The sequence below is a fragment of the Lontra canadensis genome, unplaced genomic scaffold, assembly GCF_010015895.1.
Source record: "Lontra canadensis isolate GAN:19392208 unplaced genomic scaffold, GSC_riverotter_1.0 scaffold13, whole genome shotgun sequence".
In the NCBI taxonomy this organism is placed as follows: domain Eukaryota; kingdom Metazoa; phylum Chordata; class Mammalia; order Carnivora; family Mustelidae; genus Lontra; species Lontra canadensis.
In genome coordinates this window covers 15,952,862-15,971,151 of record NW_022631007.1, presented here as the reverse complement: position 1 = coordinate 15,971,151, position 18,290 = coordinate 15,952,862, and the positions used below count along the sequence as shown (strand labels likewise).

The following is an 18,290-nucleotide window of genomic DNA, read 5'->3' as shown; positions in this document are numbered from 1 at the left end:
CTAATATTTTTACCATTGTATGTTACAGACTTCTTCTCCCGGGCTGCTTTCAGGATTTTCTCTTTGTCACTAAGACTTGTAAATTTGACTATTAGGTGACGGGGTGTGGACCTATTCTTATTGATTTTGAGGGGGGTTCTCTGAACCTCCTGGATTTTGATGCTTGTTCCCTTTGCCATATTGGGGAAATTCTCTCCAATAATTCTCTCCAATATACCTTCTGCTCCCCTCTCTCTTTCTTCTTCTTCTGGAATCCCAATTATTCTAATGTTGTTTCGTCTTATGGTGTCACTTATCTCTCGAATTCTGCCCTCGTGGTCCAGTAGTTGTTTGTCCCTCTTTTGTTCAGCTTCCTTATTCTCTGTCATTTGGTCTTCTATATCGCTAATTCTTTCTTCTGCCTCATTTATCCTAGCAGTGAGAGCCTCCATTTTTGATTGCACCTCATTAATAGCTTTTTCTATTTCAACTTGATTAGATTTTAGTTCTTTTATTTCTCCAGAAAGGGCTTTTATATCTCCCGAGAGGGTTTCTCTAATATCTTCCATGCCTTTTTTGAGCCCCGCTAGAACCTTGAGAATCGTCATTCTGAACTCTAAATCTGACATATTACCAATGTCTGTATTGATTAGGTCCTTAGCCTTTGGTACTGCCTCTTGTTCTTTTTTTTGTGGTGAATTTTTCCTCCTTGTCATTTTGTCCAGATAAGAGTATATGGAGGAGTAAGTAAAATACTAAAAGGGTGGCAACAACCCCAGGAAAATATGCTTTAGCCAAATCAGAAGAGATCCCAAATCGTGAGGGGGGGGTGGAAGGGGATAAAAAGAGGTTCAGAAAGAAAAAAAAATAAATAAATAAATAAAATAAAAAAGAAAAAAGAAACAAATAAAAAAAAGAAAACCAATAATGAAAAAAATATAAAAAGGAAAAAAAATATATATATTGGATAAACTAGTTAAAAAACGTTAAAAAAGAAAAGGGTAAAAGTTTAAAAAAATTTAGCAAAAGAAGAGAAAAAAATTGAAAAAGAAAAAAAAATTAAATTAACTGCAAGGCTAAAGAATCATGGGGAGAAAGCCATGAGTTCCGTGCTTTGCTTTCTCCTCCTCTGGAATTCCGCGGCTCTCCTTGGTATTGAAACCGCACTCCTCGTAAGTGAACTTGGTCCTGGCTGGGTTTCTTGTTGATCTTCTGGGGGAGGGGCCTGTTGTAGTGATTCTCAAGTGTCTTTGCCCCAGGCGGAGTTGCACCGCCCTTACCAGGGGCCGGGCTGAGTAATCCGCTCGGGTTTGCTTTCGGGAGCTTTTGTTCCCTGAGCGCTTTCCGTAGAGTCCGGAGGACGGGAAGGAAGATGGCGGCCTCCCAGTCTCCGGCCCGGAGGAGCCGAGAGCTCGGGGTCCCACTCCTCAGTGCGCCCTCAGGGAACAGCGTCCAATTACTCCCGTCTGCCTGGCCTCCGGCTGCGCTCCGAGCTCACCGAGCCTGCGACCGGTTCAAGGTAAGCCCGAGCTGTGAGCTCACTCCTCGGCTCCGTCTCTGTAGCCGGCTTCCCTGTTCTAATACCTGCGAGCTCTGCGACACTCAGACACCCCGATCCTTCTGTGACCCTGCGGGACCTGAGGCCACACTGGCCCCGAGTGGGCTTCACCCCAGTTAAGCCTCTGGAGCGATGTCCCTCGGCGGAACAGACTTTTAAAAGTCCCGATTTTGTGCTCCGTTGCTCCGCCGCTTGCCGGGAGCCGGCCCCTCCCCCCGGGGTCTGTCTTCCCGTCCCTTTGGATTCACTTCTCCGCCAGTCCTACCTTTCAGCAAGTGGTTGATTTTCTGTTTCTAGAATTGCTGTTCTTCTTCTCTTCGATCTCCCGTTGGATTTGTAGGTGTTTGCAATCTTTAGATAAGCTATCTAGCTGATCTCCCGCTACCTGAAGTAGTCTCAGCTGCTACTTCTCCGCCATCTTGACTCCTCCTCCTAGCATCCTAGCTCAACTTTCTACTTTGTTCAGATTGCCTTAGCTTCCCCCTAATGTCCTTTTTTTTTTTTTTTTAAGATTTTATTTATTTATTTGACAGACAGAGATTACAAATAGAGAAGCAGGCAGAGAGAGGAAGGGAAACAGGGTCCCTGCTGAGCAGACAGCCTGATGCGGGGCTCGATCCCAGGACCCTGGGATCATGACCTGAGACTAAGGCAGAGGCTTTAACCCACTGAGCCACCCAAGCGCCACCCCCCTAATGTCCTTTTTCTATATTCGGGATCCCACCCAGGATACCACATGAATTTCCTTGTCCTGTCTTCTGAGGCTCTTCTCGGCAGGACTGTTTTTCCAAACTTTCGTTGTTTTTGAGGCCCTAGACCATTTCGAGGAGGACAGGTCATATATCTTATAGGAGGCCCTCAGTTTGAATTGGCTTGACGTCTTCCTCATGATTAGACAGAGGCTGTGGTTTCTTGGGAGGAGGCCCACAGAGCTGAAGTGTCATTCTCAGCATGTCATACTGAAAATACATGTTATCAACACAACTTACCGCGGATGATGTCAGTGGTGGTCACCTGGTTGTGCTGGCGTTTGCCCTATTTCTCTACTGTAAAATGACTTTTATTTTACCATTACCTTTTTTTTTCCAATTTTGAAAATTAAGCTATAATCCACTGGACAGAAAACTCACCATTTTAAAGTATCCAATTCAATTTCTTTTAGTATATTCTCAATTATGAGCAGCCACTGCCACTAATTCTAGAACATTTGTATTTTCAACCCAAAAGGAACCCCGCACCTGCTAGCAGTCACTCCCCATTCTCCTCTTTCCCCAGCCCCTGGCAACCTCTGATCTACTTTCTGTCTCTATGGACTGGCCTGTTGTCCACGTTGCTCATAAATGGAATCCTGTAATAAGTGGCCTTTTGTGTCTGACTTCTTTCTCTTAGCATGTCTCCAAGAGTCACGTATGTTGTAGCAGGTATTAGTGCTTCATTCTTTTTTACAGATGAATAACGTCCATGGTAGGGAAGGATATGTTCCATTTGTTCATCCGTTCGTCACTTGATGAACATTTGTGTTGTTTCCACTTCTTGGCTCTTCTGAATGATGCTCTTAGAAACATTCATGCACAGATGTTTACATGGGGATAGGTCTTCAATTCTCTTGAGTATAGACCTTAGGGTGGAATTCCTGGGTTATACGGTGAATTGAAGAGTTTAAGAGGTTCTCCCCAAAGCTGATAATTATTCACATCTCCATTAATATTGTCATACTGGATTTTATCGCTCATAAAATTTTGCCAACATGATGTACAAAAAAATGGTATCTCATTATTGCTTTAATTTGCATTTCCCTGATCGCCTTGAGAAAGGGTGTCTTTTGTCTATTTGTCATATATCTTTTCATGTTTATTCATATACTGCCATTTCTCCTCTGTGTTTCTCATGCTCTATAAACCGTTCCAGAGCATAGAATAAGATGGCCGTTTTCCAATTCATTTTACAAAGGTAACACAAGCCAGAGGGCTCGCAAAATCCTGAAAAGAGGATACCCCAGAGAAAAACTACAGACCCATTTGTGAAAAGATATGCAAAAAGTACTAAAGGAAATGGAACCATTTTGTGCATAAAACTCGTTCCTGAAAACGTGTACACCATCAGATCACCAAGCAGAGTGCTATTATAGAGTGTAATAATTTGTTTATGGGCAAAGGGCTTGTGCAGAAGTCTCATGAAGAAGACTCCTCTAGCCAGAATCCAGAGGAGAGAAGGCTGGCTTCTTGGCCATCAGATGTATGTAACACAAACAGCAGTGAGAGTAACTGGAAACTGACGCATGCTGATGGGTGGGGGGTGGTGCAAACATTCATAATGGATCTAATAATATTTATAGAACATTTATAGATTGCTTTACCCTGAACATTCCATTTCTTTTTTTTTATTAAAGATTTTATTTATTGATTTGTCATAGAGAGAGCACAAGCAGGCAGAGTGGCAGGCAGAGGCAGAGAGAGAAGCAGGCTCCCTGCTGGACAAGGAGCCCGATGTGGGACTCAATCCCAGGACCCTGGGATCATGACCTGAGCCGAAGGCAGTGGCTTAACCCACTAAGCCACCCAGGTGTCCCTGAACATTCCATTTTTAAGCACTTGTTTTTAAGGAAGAAAATAAGGATGTGCACAGTAGAGTGTTATAAACATCAATAAGCAAATAGACAAAACCATTGCCTTTAGGAGCTTATAAAGACTGTGTAGTTGTGTATGCATGTGTGCGCGTGTGTGTGGTCACTTTTTAAAGTGACTTTTTTTAGACTGGAAAAGTCATTTACAAAACACCATGAGCCTTTTTTTTTTTTTTTTTGGTTTATCTACCATCTATGTTCCTAAGTATGAATTGCAGTTAAGAAGACTTTCTACCATATATACTATATGTTAAAAATTACCTGAATGGTAAGAATTAAGGCTTCTTATTTATTTATTTTGTTTACCTATATTTTCTATAATGTATAGGTTACTTCTATAATTAAAGAAGTTATTTTTAAATAGTATTTGGCATGACAATAAGAAATGGAGGGAAGGACCCCTGGCTGGCTCAGCTGGAGGAATATTCAACTCTTGATCTTGGGGTTGTGAATTTGAGCCCCACATTAGGTGCAGAGATTACTTAAAAATAAAATCTTAAAAAAAAAAAAAAGAAAGAAATCAAGGGAAACTGTTAAGCTGTTAAATGCCTAACAAAAGAGGATTGGCTGATGAAGTCGTGGTTTACGGAGTTACAAGTACAATGAATGAATTCAATAAGTCCCTTTGAGTACCTACCACGTGTGGGCTCTCACAGTGGTTCTGTGGCCATTCTGGGCTGTAGGTGTGATCATGCTTGTAGTGAAGAAGAGAGGGAGTGGAGAGAAGGACAGCCTTGAGCTGGACGGGTGGCCGGTGGCAGGCACTGTGTCTTTGTCTAGGGATGGCCTCCTGTCTTGGGGTGTGGGGGAGGAAGTGGGGGGTGTGTGGGGAGATGCTGCTGACTTGCCTGCGCCCCTAGCAATCGGCCGTGTGCCTTGTGCAAGTGTTCTCCCCTGTTCCCCAGTTCCTGGCCCTGGATCAGCTGCACCCCAGGTGCTCTTTCCTTCCAGAGCCTCCAGCCCTCTGGGGAGCCCCTCAAGGGACCCAGCCGGTGGCAGCCCAGTGTCTTCCAGGCCGAGCAGGGGGCAGGAAAGGCACCCAAGGCACAGGGAGCGGCTTGGGCTGGCAGTAGGTCCAATTTATTCCCTGAAACACAAAGCACTTAGAATTGTGTGTGACCATCTCCTGGGCTAGGACTCAACAACTAGAAAGCAGTTTCCGTTCTCTTTTTTAAAGATTTTATTTATTTGTTTATTTAGACTGTGAGTAGGGGTGGGGCAGAGGGAGAGAGAGGATCCAAGTGGACTCCCCTGCTGAGTGCTGAGCCCCAGGAGAGGCTCAATCTCATGACCTTGACATCATGACCTGAGCTGAAATCAAGCATTGGACGCTTAACCAACTGAGCCACCAGGCACCCCTGAAAAGCAGGGAACTTTTTAAAACCACCAGGAAGGAAACCATGGACAGAGAAAGTCCCCCTTCCAGGCCCAGCAATAGGAATTCACTGTTATATGGATACCGGTTTTGGAAAATTTTAAATTAATTATTTATTTATTTTTCACCCATTCGATATGTATCATTCAGTGGCCTTCATTGTGTTCATCAAGTTGTGCAACCATCATCACAATAAAATCTAGAACACTCTCATTATTCCGAAGAGAAACACCACACCCTTCAGTTGTCTCTCTGTCAAACAGCAGCCCACCCCCCCGTCTCCCCTAAGCCTACGCGAACATCACTCTACTCTCAGTCTCTATAGATTGGCTGTCTATTTAGGACAATTCATATAAATGGAATTATAAGACACACAGTCCTTGGTGGTCAGCTTCTTACACTCAGCATGCCAGGGCTCCTCTGTGTTGTAGCATGCATTGTTACATTGTTTCTTTGTAGTACAGCAAAATAGTTCCTTGCATTATTTCATTGCATTATATCCCACCCCTGATTTATCTCCATCTATCAGTTGATGAGCGTTTGAATTGTTTCCAGGGTTTGGCTCTGATGAATAAAGCTGCTATGGGCACCTAACATAGAAGCTAGACCTAGAAGGAGTATTCCCCCACTGCATTGTAACTCTATGTTTAACCTTTTGTAGGGCTGCCAAACTGTTCATTCCCTGCTGGTGGGAGTATCATAGGATGCAAACATTTTGGAAATTTTTTTAATTGAAAATTGGGTGTGGGGGAGAAAGCCGGAAAGACTGTTTTCCCGTCGGCAGCCTGGGTTAAGATGAGAGACTGCGGACCTCTCAGCGGTGGGAGCTAAGCGAGGAAGTCAGCTCTGGGGGAAGGTAGAGTACAGGAATCAAGAGACCACTCCTGGCCCTTGCCCCACTTTCTTCTGCTGGGCAAGACCTAGAGCCTTCCTTGAACCCGATCGGCTGTAGGGAACCAGAGTCCAGGGCAGGGGCTCCCCAAGTTGGTCTCCATCCAGTGGTTTCCTAAAGGGATTAGCTGGGCAGCACTCGGGGACAGAGGTGGCCCAGGATGGCATAGGCTGGAAGGTGCAAAGGGAAGCCTCCTTGGACTTAGGACACCTGGAGTTGTAAACACCTGGTTATGACCTGTCCGAATGCACACACAGCTGGACGCAACCGCCTCTGCCTGTCCTCACCCTCCCTGAACCCCCAATTCCTGACTTTTCCACTCTCCTGGAGCCAGAGAGTCACCCAGGTGAGTGGGAGATTGGAGGTCTGGGGGTCAGAGGGCCCTGGCTTCAAACCCTGGCTTTAGCACCCACATTCAGTGACCCCTGGGCATGAGCTGTCACCTCTTTGTGCCTCAGTCTCTTTATCTGCAAAATGGACATAATCTCCCGTGCCAATGCCTGCTAGCAGAGTCACGTGAGCAACACTTGACAGCAGCTCTCCATGCTTTGTTCCTTGGCCTGCTGCCAGCAACACTCCCCTCCTCACCTCAAAGCAGGCCCACTCTTTTCTCTTCCTCCTCTTTCCTCACCCTTCATTTCTTTGTTCTATTTCTGGACCAAAACCAGAAGAAAAGAAAAATCACCACACAGGAAACACCGGCATCGGGGGAGAGGAGAACCTTCCATTTTTCTGAGAACCAGACAAGAGGAAAAGCCAGTGTTGGCCACTGCTGGTGTCCCTCACCGCACAGGCTCTGGGAAGCTAGAAGATGGTCCCTGAGATATGCCCCAAGCCCTGCCTCCTTGTGGCCCCCATCAGGACTGGGCCGTGCATCTTGAAGCAGGCTGTGGCCCATCACACTGTTTTCTACTCATTTCCACGGTGAGTTCCAGCAGTTCGGTGTCACGGCAGCTTCAGGTGGCAGCTTGGGCTCGCTGGAAAAGGCAGTGGCCACCTGAGTGTTGGGGGAGGTGGGCTGTTTTAAGGGCCAAGTGGGTCCCTGCCGCCTCCCGTTCACAGAGGCGAGTCTAACCCTCAGTTACTCAGAATGTGACTCTATTTGGAGACAGGGTCTTTAAGGAGGTCCTGAAGGTGAAATGAGGTCATTGGGGTGGGCCCTGATGCCATGTGGCTGGTGCCCTTGTAGGGAGAGGGGATCCGACAGAGGGAAGGCCACGTGAGCAAATGGAGAAGATGGCCATCCACAAGCCAAGGAGAGGGGCCTCAGAAAAAGCCAAACCTGGTGACACCTCGATCTCAAACTATCAGCCTCCAGGGCCAGGAAGAAGCACCTGCCTGCTAGTCAGCTGTAGGGTCTGGGGTCCTCCTGGCAGCCCCAGCGGAGGGATCCAGCCCCAGCGGAGGGATCCAGCCCCACCCCGCGCTGCCTGGCATGGGCCCCGGGAATAGGAGAGCATCCCAAATGTCAACACTTGAATATTTCTATTATTATCATCCTGAATCCTGTCCTCTGAACTCGCCTCGTGCTCTCTGTGCAATGGAGTGGGGACCACACCCAGGGACAGAAACAGGTACGCAGACATGTGCATTCATGCGCACGGGTCATTCTCCAGGCCCCAGGTCCTTCAGGATCGTGCATCACCATGGCCAAGTTAAGAAGGTTTATCATGTGTTGGGCGCAGTGCTGAGGGCTTTCTTCTCAACGACCCCCTGAAGTACGTATAGTCGCATAGTCGTTGCTCTATAGGGGAGGAAACAGGCCCAGGGCCTTGAGCAGCTGGCCTTGCCCTTTTCAGTGGGCGGGGCTAGGATTCGATCTGTTCCCACGCGGTTTGTAGCCTCTATGCTACAACTAGGTTTTCTCTTCTAGTGCTTAACTACTTGTAAGGACAGGGTGCCAGGGAGAGAATTGAGGGACTTCCTTGCGTGTCCTTGGGGGGCCTGAGCCGGTGCTGGTGTGTGGATGTCGGCACGATGGGCTGCAGGAAGGACAAGAAGCAGTTGGTATGTGCCATCGCCGCCGGCCCCCTGCACCCCTGCCTGCTTCCTGCCCCTGCCTGTTTACCGGAGCAAACCGCCCAGTCCCCCTGCGGGTGTGAGTGTTGGGGAGGGGACGCAGCTGAGGTGGCGTGCGCCCACGGCTGACCCCAGCTCAGGGACTGGGGCTGGTGTGTGTTGGGGTTGCGGAGAGAGGAGGGGTGATCGCGACCTCCATCCGGGAAACTGTTCACGCTGCACTCAGTCTGGTCTTCCTTCTACCCGAGGCAGGTTTACGTAATCCAGCTAAAGACCGTAACCTCATGACCCATCTCAGCATGGTCGCATGAAGACGAAACCAAAGCCGGATCCAAGTTCGCCTCCACCAATAGCCTTGAGAAGTACTGTAGGTCTTTCCGAAATTTGTTCCATTGGAACCAGAGGTTAGTTATGCTTACAAAAGAGAGGAAAACGGGGCGTCTGGTTGGCTCAGTGAGTTAAAGCCTCTGTCCTTCCGCTCAGGTCATGATCTCAGGGTCCTGGGATCCAGCCCCACATTGGGCTCTCTGCTCAGCAGGGAGCCTGCTTCCCTCTCTCTGCCTGCTTCTCTGCCTACTTGTGATCTCTGTCAAATAAATAAATAAAATCTTAAAAGAGAGAGAGAGAGAGAGAGAAAAGGGTCTTAAAACCCTTTCCTCTTCCCTCCCAAAGTCCCCAGACTCCTGCATGCTTTCCTCCCTCGCGCTAGCTTCCTGTCACTCCCCACGACCCACCCGAGGCCATCTGTCCCAAGTCTGTAAAATTAGCAGAGAGATGAAGAAGCTGTTTAAAGTCCCACTGCTGGATGGGGTCCAGGAAGACCCCAACAAGCCTGCCTCTCCCATCCCTGGCATTGAGGGGCCTCTGGGACCACAAAGTGATGTCCCAGCGACTGGGACATGGTGGCCTGATCCAAACCGCATTGTCCTCACTGCTTCTCTGAACCCTATTATAGGATCTTCCCGTTTGATAGGGCCTGGGGAATGTGCTCACACAGCCCACACTCACTCACCCCACGCTCACCTACCCCACACCCCCACGCTCACCCACACACATACTCACCCCATACTCAGCCCCCCACACTCACACACACACTCACCCATGCACACACCCACACACACTCACCTACCCACACCCTCATACTCACCCATGCACACACTCACCCCCGCACTCACACTTATGCATACATAATCACGTACACTCACCTATACACACTCACCCCTATACCACCTACACTCATACGCTCAGTCATACACAATCACACAGACTCATTCACTCATTTACCCCACACCCACACGCAAACTCATTCAAACACACCCTACATACTCACCCGTACACACACCACCCCCACACTCTCACCCCACACTCATACACACTCACACACCATCACACTCACACACATCCCCCACACTCACACATTTACACACCCATACCCTCACAACCCCCCACACTCACATGCATACACACACGCGCTATCCCAAACTGAGACAATCTGGCTTTCCTATTTTGTAATCTGCCTTTTTCAATTAACTATACTGTGAGAAGATTTTCCCAAGTATTTAATTTTAGGAAACTCTTCTCCCATCATCTGGATTTAACCTAATCGAGCATTCCTCTAGCGTGGGCACAGAGGATGTTTCCACTCATTCGCTCGTATAAATAACCCAGACTGCAGTCCTTTTGCGGGTCTCCGCTTATGTCCTGGGGATAAATTCCTCGGAGGGAAGCTACTGGGATAAACATTTTGACTGACATTTCACGTGGGAGGACTGAGTTTTCCTCCAGAAAGGCTGTGTGCCCATCCAGCCCCAGGCTGCGGCCTCCTCACAGAGTGGACTGTCCTGTCTGCAGAGGGGTCAAGTGTGGCAGCTGCCCCAGGAGGACTTGTGCCCTGATGGGCTCATTACCACGAACCACTCTGGGAACAATACCTTCTTGGCCAAGTCCACTTCCCAAGTCCTGTTCCCTTGGGGTTTTTTTTTTTGTTTTTTTGGATTTTGACTTCCAACCAATTCTTTTTCTATGGATTTCCATGACAAAGCTCTGGAGATGGGCTGTTTTTTCCAGCTCAGGACACAAATAAAACTAGTTAATCTTATTTTTCAAAGTCAAACTGCCTTTAGCTTCCCCATCCAGCTCAGTGGGAGCCGGGTGTGTGGGGGTGTGAGGATGCAGGTGAGTGCGGGTAGTTGTGGGAGTTAGTGTGTGATTGTGTATGAGTAAGTATGTGGAAGTGTGGCGTGAGTGTGTGGGGGTGAGTGTGTGGGTGAGCATGTGAATTTTATGCATGTGTGTAAGGGTGCATGTGAGTATGGGTGGGGTGTGTGTGTGTGAATGGGGATACGAGAGTGTGGGGATGAGTATGTGTGTGAGGGGGTGGGGTGAGTGTGTGTGCGTGGGTGAGTGTGGGCTGGGTGAGTGTGGGCTGTGTGAGCACACTGCCCAGACCCTATCAAACAGGGGGAGATCCCTTCCATGACTCATGGAAGCAGTAAGGACACTGCGGTTGGGATCAGACCGCCGTGTCCCAGTTGCTGAGACATCACTTAGTGGTCCCAGGAGCCCCTCGATGCTGGGGATGGGAGAGGTAGGCTTGCTGGGCTCTTCCTGGACCCGCATCCAGCCGTGGGACTAAGCAGGCTCTCTTTGTGGGCTTCCCCTCCCTGGACATCAGAGGAGGCCAAAGAAGGGTGGCACCTCCCACCCAGCCTCCCTATCCCTGGGACCCTGCTGCTGGGCCGGGCACTCTACGTGAGAACATAGGAAGGGTGACCGTGTGTGACTGGTGTGCAGTCCTCATGGCCCCTCTGTACTTAGCAGGTAGCCCTGGGACAGACCCCTGAGGAAAGGGCAGAGCAGGGCAGGCCGAGGGAGCGTGGGGGGCCTGGTGCTGCTGCGTGTGGGTGTCACCCCTGCATCCCGGGCTCACTGGGCCTGAGCAGTCAATGCCCTCGGGGGGGCCTGCGGCTCCTGCTCCCCCTCCCACCCCAGAACGGATCCCCAGAGACCTTTCGTGGGGAGTGGCAGGGAGCTTCACGCCCCTCTGCTGACAAGGCCATGCTGTGCGCAGCAGCCTTAGGATGTCCTGCAAGGTGACCTTGGCAGGTGCACATTTTGCACACAGCCCCCTGATGGCGCTCTAGCTCCCCGCCAGCCCCTCCCTGGAGGGTGGGCTACCAAGAACAGGGATTCCAGGAACGGTTCTCAGGCCCCTGGAAACTCATTTTCCTTTAAATGTCAACTGCCTCTTCAGTAACCCTCAGAGAGGTCCCCATGCCCAGGGATGTGGGACAGAAGGGGCTGAGAGCCAGCGCTGCCTGGGGTAAGCACGGAGGCCTCCTTGGCCTCAGGGGGCTGGGGCCGGGGTCTGGGACAGGGCTGCCAGAGGCCTCCTCTTACCACACACAGGTGCACACCCTGCTCCCCCCCACCCCCTGACACAGACACACACAGACACACACGCAGACCTGGTCCTTGGCTTTAAAAGCCAGACCCAAAGCTGCCATTACAGGTGGACTGAGACCGTCTGTGGGAATAATGGCCCACACCCGAGCTTTGGGGACAAAGCATTTTTCTCAGGAGCTCCTGGGACACCCGGCCTTGCTCTGTGTTCTGACTGGTTGGGGTTTGGAGATACTTTCATGTCAGATCATTATCAGTTCCCAAAATTGTCCCATCTTAGAGAAGTCAGGGAGAACCAAGGCCCTTGAGTTTGCTGAGTGTCCTGGATTGAACACTGGTCCCCCAATTTGTGTTCACCTGGAACCTCAGAAGTTGACCATATTTGGAAATAGAGTCTTTGCAGATATAATTGGTTAACTTCAAATGAAGTCATAGTGGAATCCATCTAACATGACTGGTGTCCTTAGTAAGAAGAGAAGATGGAGACACACAGAGAGAAGGCAGCTGGGACTAGTGGGCACAGCTACGAGCTAAGGAACACCAAGGAAGGCCCACAAAGACCAGAGGCAGGAAGAGGCAGGAAAGATCCTCCCCGAGAGCTTCAGAGAAAGCATGGCCTGCCAGCATCTCGATCTCAGGACTCCTAGTATCCAGAACACTGGGAGAATAAATTCTGTGACTTAAACCATCTGGTTTGGGTTCATTTGTTAAAGGCAGCCTTAAGAAATGAATAATGAAAGTCTTTTGTTTTTTATTCATTTGCTTATTTATAATAAGGTCTCAATCGTACTAACAATATAAAATGTCTACTTCCAGGGGAGCCTGGGTGACTCAGTGGGTTAAAGCCTCTGCCTTCGGCTCAGGTCATGGTCCCAGGGTCCTGGGATCAAGCCCCGCATCGGGCTCTCTGCTCAGCGGGGAGCCTGCTTTCTCTCTCTCTCTCTCTGCCTGCCTCTCTGCCTACTTGTGATCTCTGTCTGTCAAATAAATGAATAAAATCTTAAAAAAAAAAAAAAGTCTGCTTCTAGTCATTCAATTTAAGCACCTTATTTGCTGGCATTTGGTTTCTTGCCCTCTGCCCTGTGATGTGCGAACACTTGGCCATGAATGCTGACTGGACAGGGAGTGCGCTGGCCAGGGTAGAGCTCTGCCTCCATCCAGCCACACACCTGCTCACTGGTGACCTGCTGAGGAAACCTGAATGCTCTCTCGGGTTCCTTCCTAGCAGAACTATTTCACAGGAAGGAAACTTATAGATCAGGTGCACGTATACGCAAATGTACTTACAAACACACATTGCAAAGTCAAACCTAAATATTGAAAAATTATCCACCGTAGCTAAGCTATGCAATCAGCATAAATGTCCATCGGCTGAAGAAAAGTTAATGTGTGATATAAGCACACAATGGAATATCAACCACCTTTTAAAAAAAGGGGGGGGCGGAATTCTCTCCACAGGGCAGCATGGAAGATGAACTTGGAAGAGATTGTGCTAAATGAAATAAGCCACCTGTATGAGCTATCTGAAGTTGTCCACTTCGCAGAAGCAGAGTAGAATGGTGGGCAGGGGGCCTGGGGGAGGCGGAGCTGGGGGAGGAGAGAGGGGAGGCGCTAATGGATGGGCCGAAGGTGCCAGTGAAGCAAGCTCATGGGCTCCAGAGTTTTGCGCCATGACCCCGGACCTACAGAGCAAGTTGTATCGTACTCTCAAAAATGTCTTAGGAGGGTAGACCTTATGTTAAGTATTCTTACGACGATAAGGAAACTAGAAAAAAGAACTTTGTCTTTAAAGTCAACACCCGGGCGCGTGGTGGCTCAGATGGTTAAGCATCTGGCTGCTACTGCCCCTCGGAAAAATTTGTTACTTAAACTATAACCCCTAGAGGATTTTACTAGTTGCCAAGCACATTTAGATATGGCCTTAAGAAAAACCTATACTGGCAACAGGTCTTTGGGGAGAAGGACGATATACGACCGTGAAGCTGGGCAGCGGGGGATGCGCCTGGGGCCGGAACGCCGCCTGCTTCAGGGAAGCCGAGCACCCGGGAACGCCCGGTCAGCTCAGGGTGGAACGAAATACCGCCTGCTTCCTTTTTCCGTCATTGTTCCTTTCTCTTCCCAGAAGCACCCGTTGGTAGTTAGATGAGTCCTTAGAATGTGCTTGGTTAACTATAAACTTTATCCTCCTTGCTTGTCCGCAAGACAGGTAACTAATGTTTGACCTTCATCGGCCCTTCTGTTGGCTGTTGTTTCTACCCAATAAAAGTGAGACTGTGGAGTTGCTCATGGCAGCAGTCTTTTCGACTGTTGTCCCCTGCTCCCAATCTCTTGCAGCTGACTTATTTGTGCCTAATTCTTCTCCCGTCGCCGACTGGAAACGGCATCTGCCTTTGGCTCCCGTCATGATCCTGGGGTCCTGGGATCGAGTCCCGCATCGGGCTCCCTGCTCAGCGCAGAGCCTGCTTCTCCCTCTGCCTCTGCCTCATTCTCAGTCTCTCATGAATAAATAAATAAGTAAATACATAAAAATCTTTAAAGTCAACACCCAATTTTCATGTACTTTAATACACGTTTCACGAAACCACCAAGATACTTAAAAATGATCCTTCTGTTCTCTTCCATTAGCTTGGATGGCTTTAAAGTGATCACACTGTTCAGAGGTGGTACGGTGAAGTGTTTCTGTTCTAACAACTGTGAACGAGGGTGCTGCCCCAGGGCCCCTGCTGCCGCCAAAACCCTGTGGCCTTATCTCAGGGCAAAACATCAGGGGCTGCTCCCCAAATCTGGGCGGGTGAGGTCAAGCAAGGCCTGCTTTCCCAGGAGTCCTGTTGGCCGATGTGCTGGCCCAGGGACCCTCTGACCCCAGGGCCCTGCCCAGCATTCTCAGAGCACCTCCCCCATAGGGCTTCCCTCCCTGGCCTTTGCCCTGATGCCTGGGGGCACCCGGACCAGGACACACCCCGAGCTACCTCAGTACCCTTGAGGGGACACCTTGCCCTCATCCCCATTTCATGGATGAGGACATGGAAGCACAGAGGGGGCAGGGGCAGCGAGGAAGGGGGCTCACTTCTGAGGCTGAACTCGGCCTCTTCTGCTAGGTTTATTGTAATTATTTCTTCACAGCTATGATGACAGGAAACACATTTTTTGAAGGTTTAAAAATAGGCACACAGTTATTTTTCCAGAACACCCAACATTCTGAACTTTATGAGATGTGGTAAAATCTCTGAGTGGAACTTTTAGATTCATCTGCTCTGAAAACACATTCTTACACATAAAACAGGCCTCTTGACTTTCAGTGACCAGTTCTCTTTAGTTTCCTGTTCCTGTGACGACGGCTTGTAAGGGGCTTCCTGTTGAGACATGAGCATCAAGGGTCTGCTGTCCCATGAAAGGTTACTTTCCTCGGTCAAAGCCGAAAGATCTTATTAATCTGCAGCCACCGGCACCAGCAGAAGAGAGCATCCGCCTAGAAGAGGCGTGAAGCAGCATTTCCACCAAGTACAACCCAGGCATCCCGAACGCAGCAGCCCCCTACTGCCCGGACCCAACAAACCCATGTCTGACTCTCCCACGAAGCCACAGAAACTGGACTCATTCCTCCTGGAATGTCACCATGTTTGTGAGCACGCACACACACACACTGCGCACACCTCCCACACACCACATACCTACACCTCACACACCACACACATCATACACCTCACATACACCACACATACCTATATCTCACACACTACACACACATCATACACACTATACACATCACACACACATCACATACCTTGTACGTACCACACCCCCACCTCACAACTACACCTTACACATGCCACACACACCTACACCTCACACACATCATACACCTTACACATACCACATACACATATACATCACACACCTTATACATACCACACCACACATGCCACATACCCACACCCACCACACATATGCCCACATATACCCATCACACGTACCTCACATGCACACACTCACATCACACATTATCAGACATAATCTACATCACACACACGACACATACCACACACCTCACACACATTACACACCTCACATATACCAACCCCCTCACTACCCACCTACACATACCATGCACCCCCCACACCACATCCTACCACACCACATACATCGCACACAGAATCCCCACACACCCCACATATACCCACGCACTCACATCACACATACCACACACATACCTAGGCCAGCAAAGCATTTAGGAAGAAGGGGAGCTCCTGTCCTTGAAGATGCCATAGCCCTAAAGCTGATTCTGGAAGGATTCCTCACTCAGCCCCGGTGAGGCAGTGGGGCTACGTGGGGCACTAACCACCTACAGGGGCCTGAGGATGATGGGGTTGCCCTGGCAGCTGGGGGCCTGGGTCCCTGTCACCAGGGGTATGATCTTGGATAAGAGGGACTCCTTGAAAGTTGCCTCTGGATCAGCACTGATGGGAGCAGGACCTGCAGGCTCGTAACACCAGTGCCTTTAGTGGATACACACGTAACTAATGACAGGACAAATGACTAGCGAGGTCAGGCTGGGGGCTGTCCTCTTACCTCTGGTTCCTGTCACCTTTGCTCTTGGTGACGGTGTTTATGAAGACCTCCTCCAGCCCACGACACCCGCTCCTTGCCACCTCCTGCTCCTGAGGTCTCGCCCGTAGCCAAGACCCATGGACACCTGGAGCCCCAAGCTCTTCCTCCACCAGCTTCCTTGCCCATAGCCTGAACCATAACCCGCTCATACCATGGCTTCCTCGGGGAGGAGGCAGAGATGAAGGGACACAAAGGCCCATTTCCTTCCAGCTCGTGTGACCCAAGTGTAAAACATGTGGGAGTTGGGGAGTTGGGGCCTAACACTGCAGCCTGACCAGCCCCTCCCTGAGGTCCTCATATGTAGACATGGAGTCCCTGTTGGTTCCTGAGGTGATTATCCTGCAGTTAGGACCACTTGGGCTCCTTTCCTAGAAGGCACGACCACGCTGGGTACCCATGGTTCAGCGCAGATGCTTGAGAATCTCCATGAGGGGAACCATCTGTGAACCAGAGGCTTGCCGTGCTGGGACTGCAGGTGCCCAGGAAGAGGCTGGGGGAGTCCGGCTGGGCACTGGGCTGCTGAGTGGGGTGGTGGGTGACCCCACGTGGTTGTGGGCCACTTTGCTGGACATTCTAGAGGTAATGGCGTTGGGCCCGTGTTTGGGTGGGCTGGCCTGTAGGGCAGAGGAAGACGCTGAGGCTGAGGTGTGTGTGTGTGACATCCCATCAGTCATCTTGAGAAGGGGCAGGTCCTGGGCCAGGAGGCCCTGGAGGGCAGGGCAGGCTGGGGGCTGCAGGGACCTCAGAGGACAGGTCAGAGCTTAGAAGACATCGGCGAGGAACAGCATGGAATCTCCCTTGGCGGATTCAGAAACTTCTGGAAGGCAGCTGTAAGCAGTGTTTGGAAAGAATTGTGAATGGGAGAGCAGCAGCCGCCTGAAAACAGCCGGCAAAGCCCTCGGGGACAGAATGGAGGTGGGTACCTGGACCTGAGGGCTGGTGAGGCGTCTCCGAGGAGGGGCCTCAGCTTGGCTGTGAACCACAGTCCTCAGGGCTAGTGGTTCCAGCTCCTGTGGTGAGGGTGAGGGGGCGTGGGGGCATTAGGGTCCCTCAGAAGCCTCTTCGGGGCACACAGTTCCTCAGCTGCCCATCATCCCCCCACAGAGCCCTGGGATGGTCTCTTCGCACAGAGGCAGATGGAATCTGAAGGGGCTAGTGTTTCTCCAACCTTCTTCCCTCAGGGATCCATCCCCAGAAATAATAATGCTGCCCACATTTGAGGACATCCTTTTAATCACAAACTGCTTATCCAGAGTCTGGCTTGAGGTTGGGACACTGGGAGACAGAACTTGGGACCCTCCCCAGGTACAGTGATGGTAACACTCCTGCTCCCTCCTAGCACCGGGGATCCCCACCTCGGTCGCTTTGACCTCCAGCCTTTCTGTGTTAATGCCTGTACTGCAACCACCCTGAAATCCTGATTACTCTTTCTGGAGAGAAGTGAGGGGGATCGGGGGCCTGCACTGACATTAGGGCCCCAGAAGCTCTCCCCAGGCCAGGCTGGGCCTCCCCACCTTCCCCGCCTGGCCCCCCGGGGCTGCGCGTCTACACGATGCCCTCCGGACGCTTGCTCCTCCAAACCACCAGCGCTGTCACCAGCAGGGTCACCAGGATGGGCACCACGATGAAGGGACAGAGGATGTTTCGGGGTGGGTCCCGCACAGCCCTGCCGGACACGGGGCAGTTTTTGAAGTAGTGCTGGTGGATGGCCACGAAGAACGTGTCCACAGCTGCATTTGGCCAGAAGCAGTTCAGCTGGGTCGCCACATTCCTGGTGCAGTCTGTGAGCTCACTGTAGCTCCTGCAGATGGGAAAGCAGCTCATCAGCCCCTGA

General features: G+C 50.3%; 1 protein-coding gene across 1 annotated transcript in view; it reads right to left on the bottom strand.

The window, feature by feature from the left end:
* Nucleotides 1–17,671: 17,671 nt before the first annotated feature.
* Nucleotides 17,672–18,290, bottom strand: part of RAMP1 (receptor activity modifying protein 1) — a 40,972-nt gene continuing 40,353 nt past the window's right edge. The window contains exon 3 of the mRNA XM_032857612.1: nt 17,672–18,257. Coding sequence (XP_032713503.1) covers nt 18,002–18,257 — 256 coding nt within the window. The 3' untranslated portion in view covers nt 17,672–18,001. The remainder of the gene's footprint in view (nt 18,258–18,290) is intronic.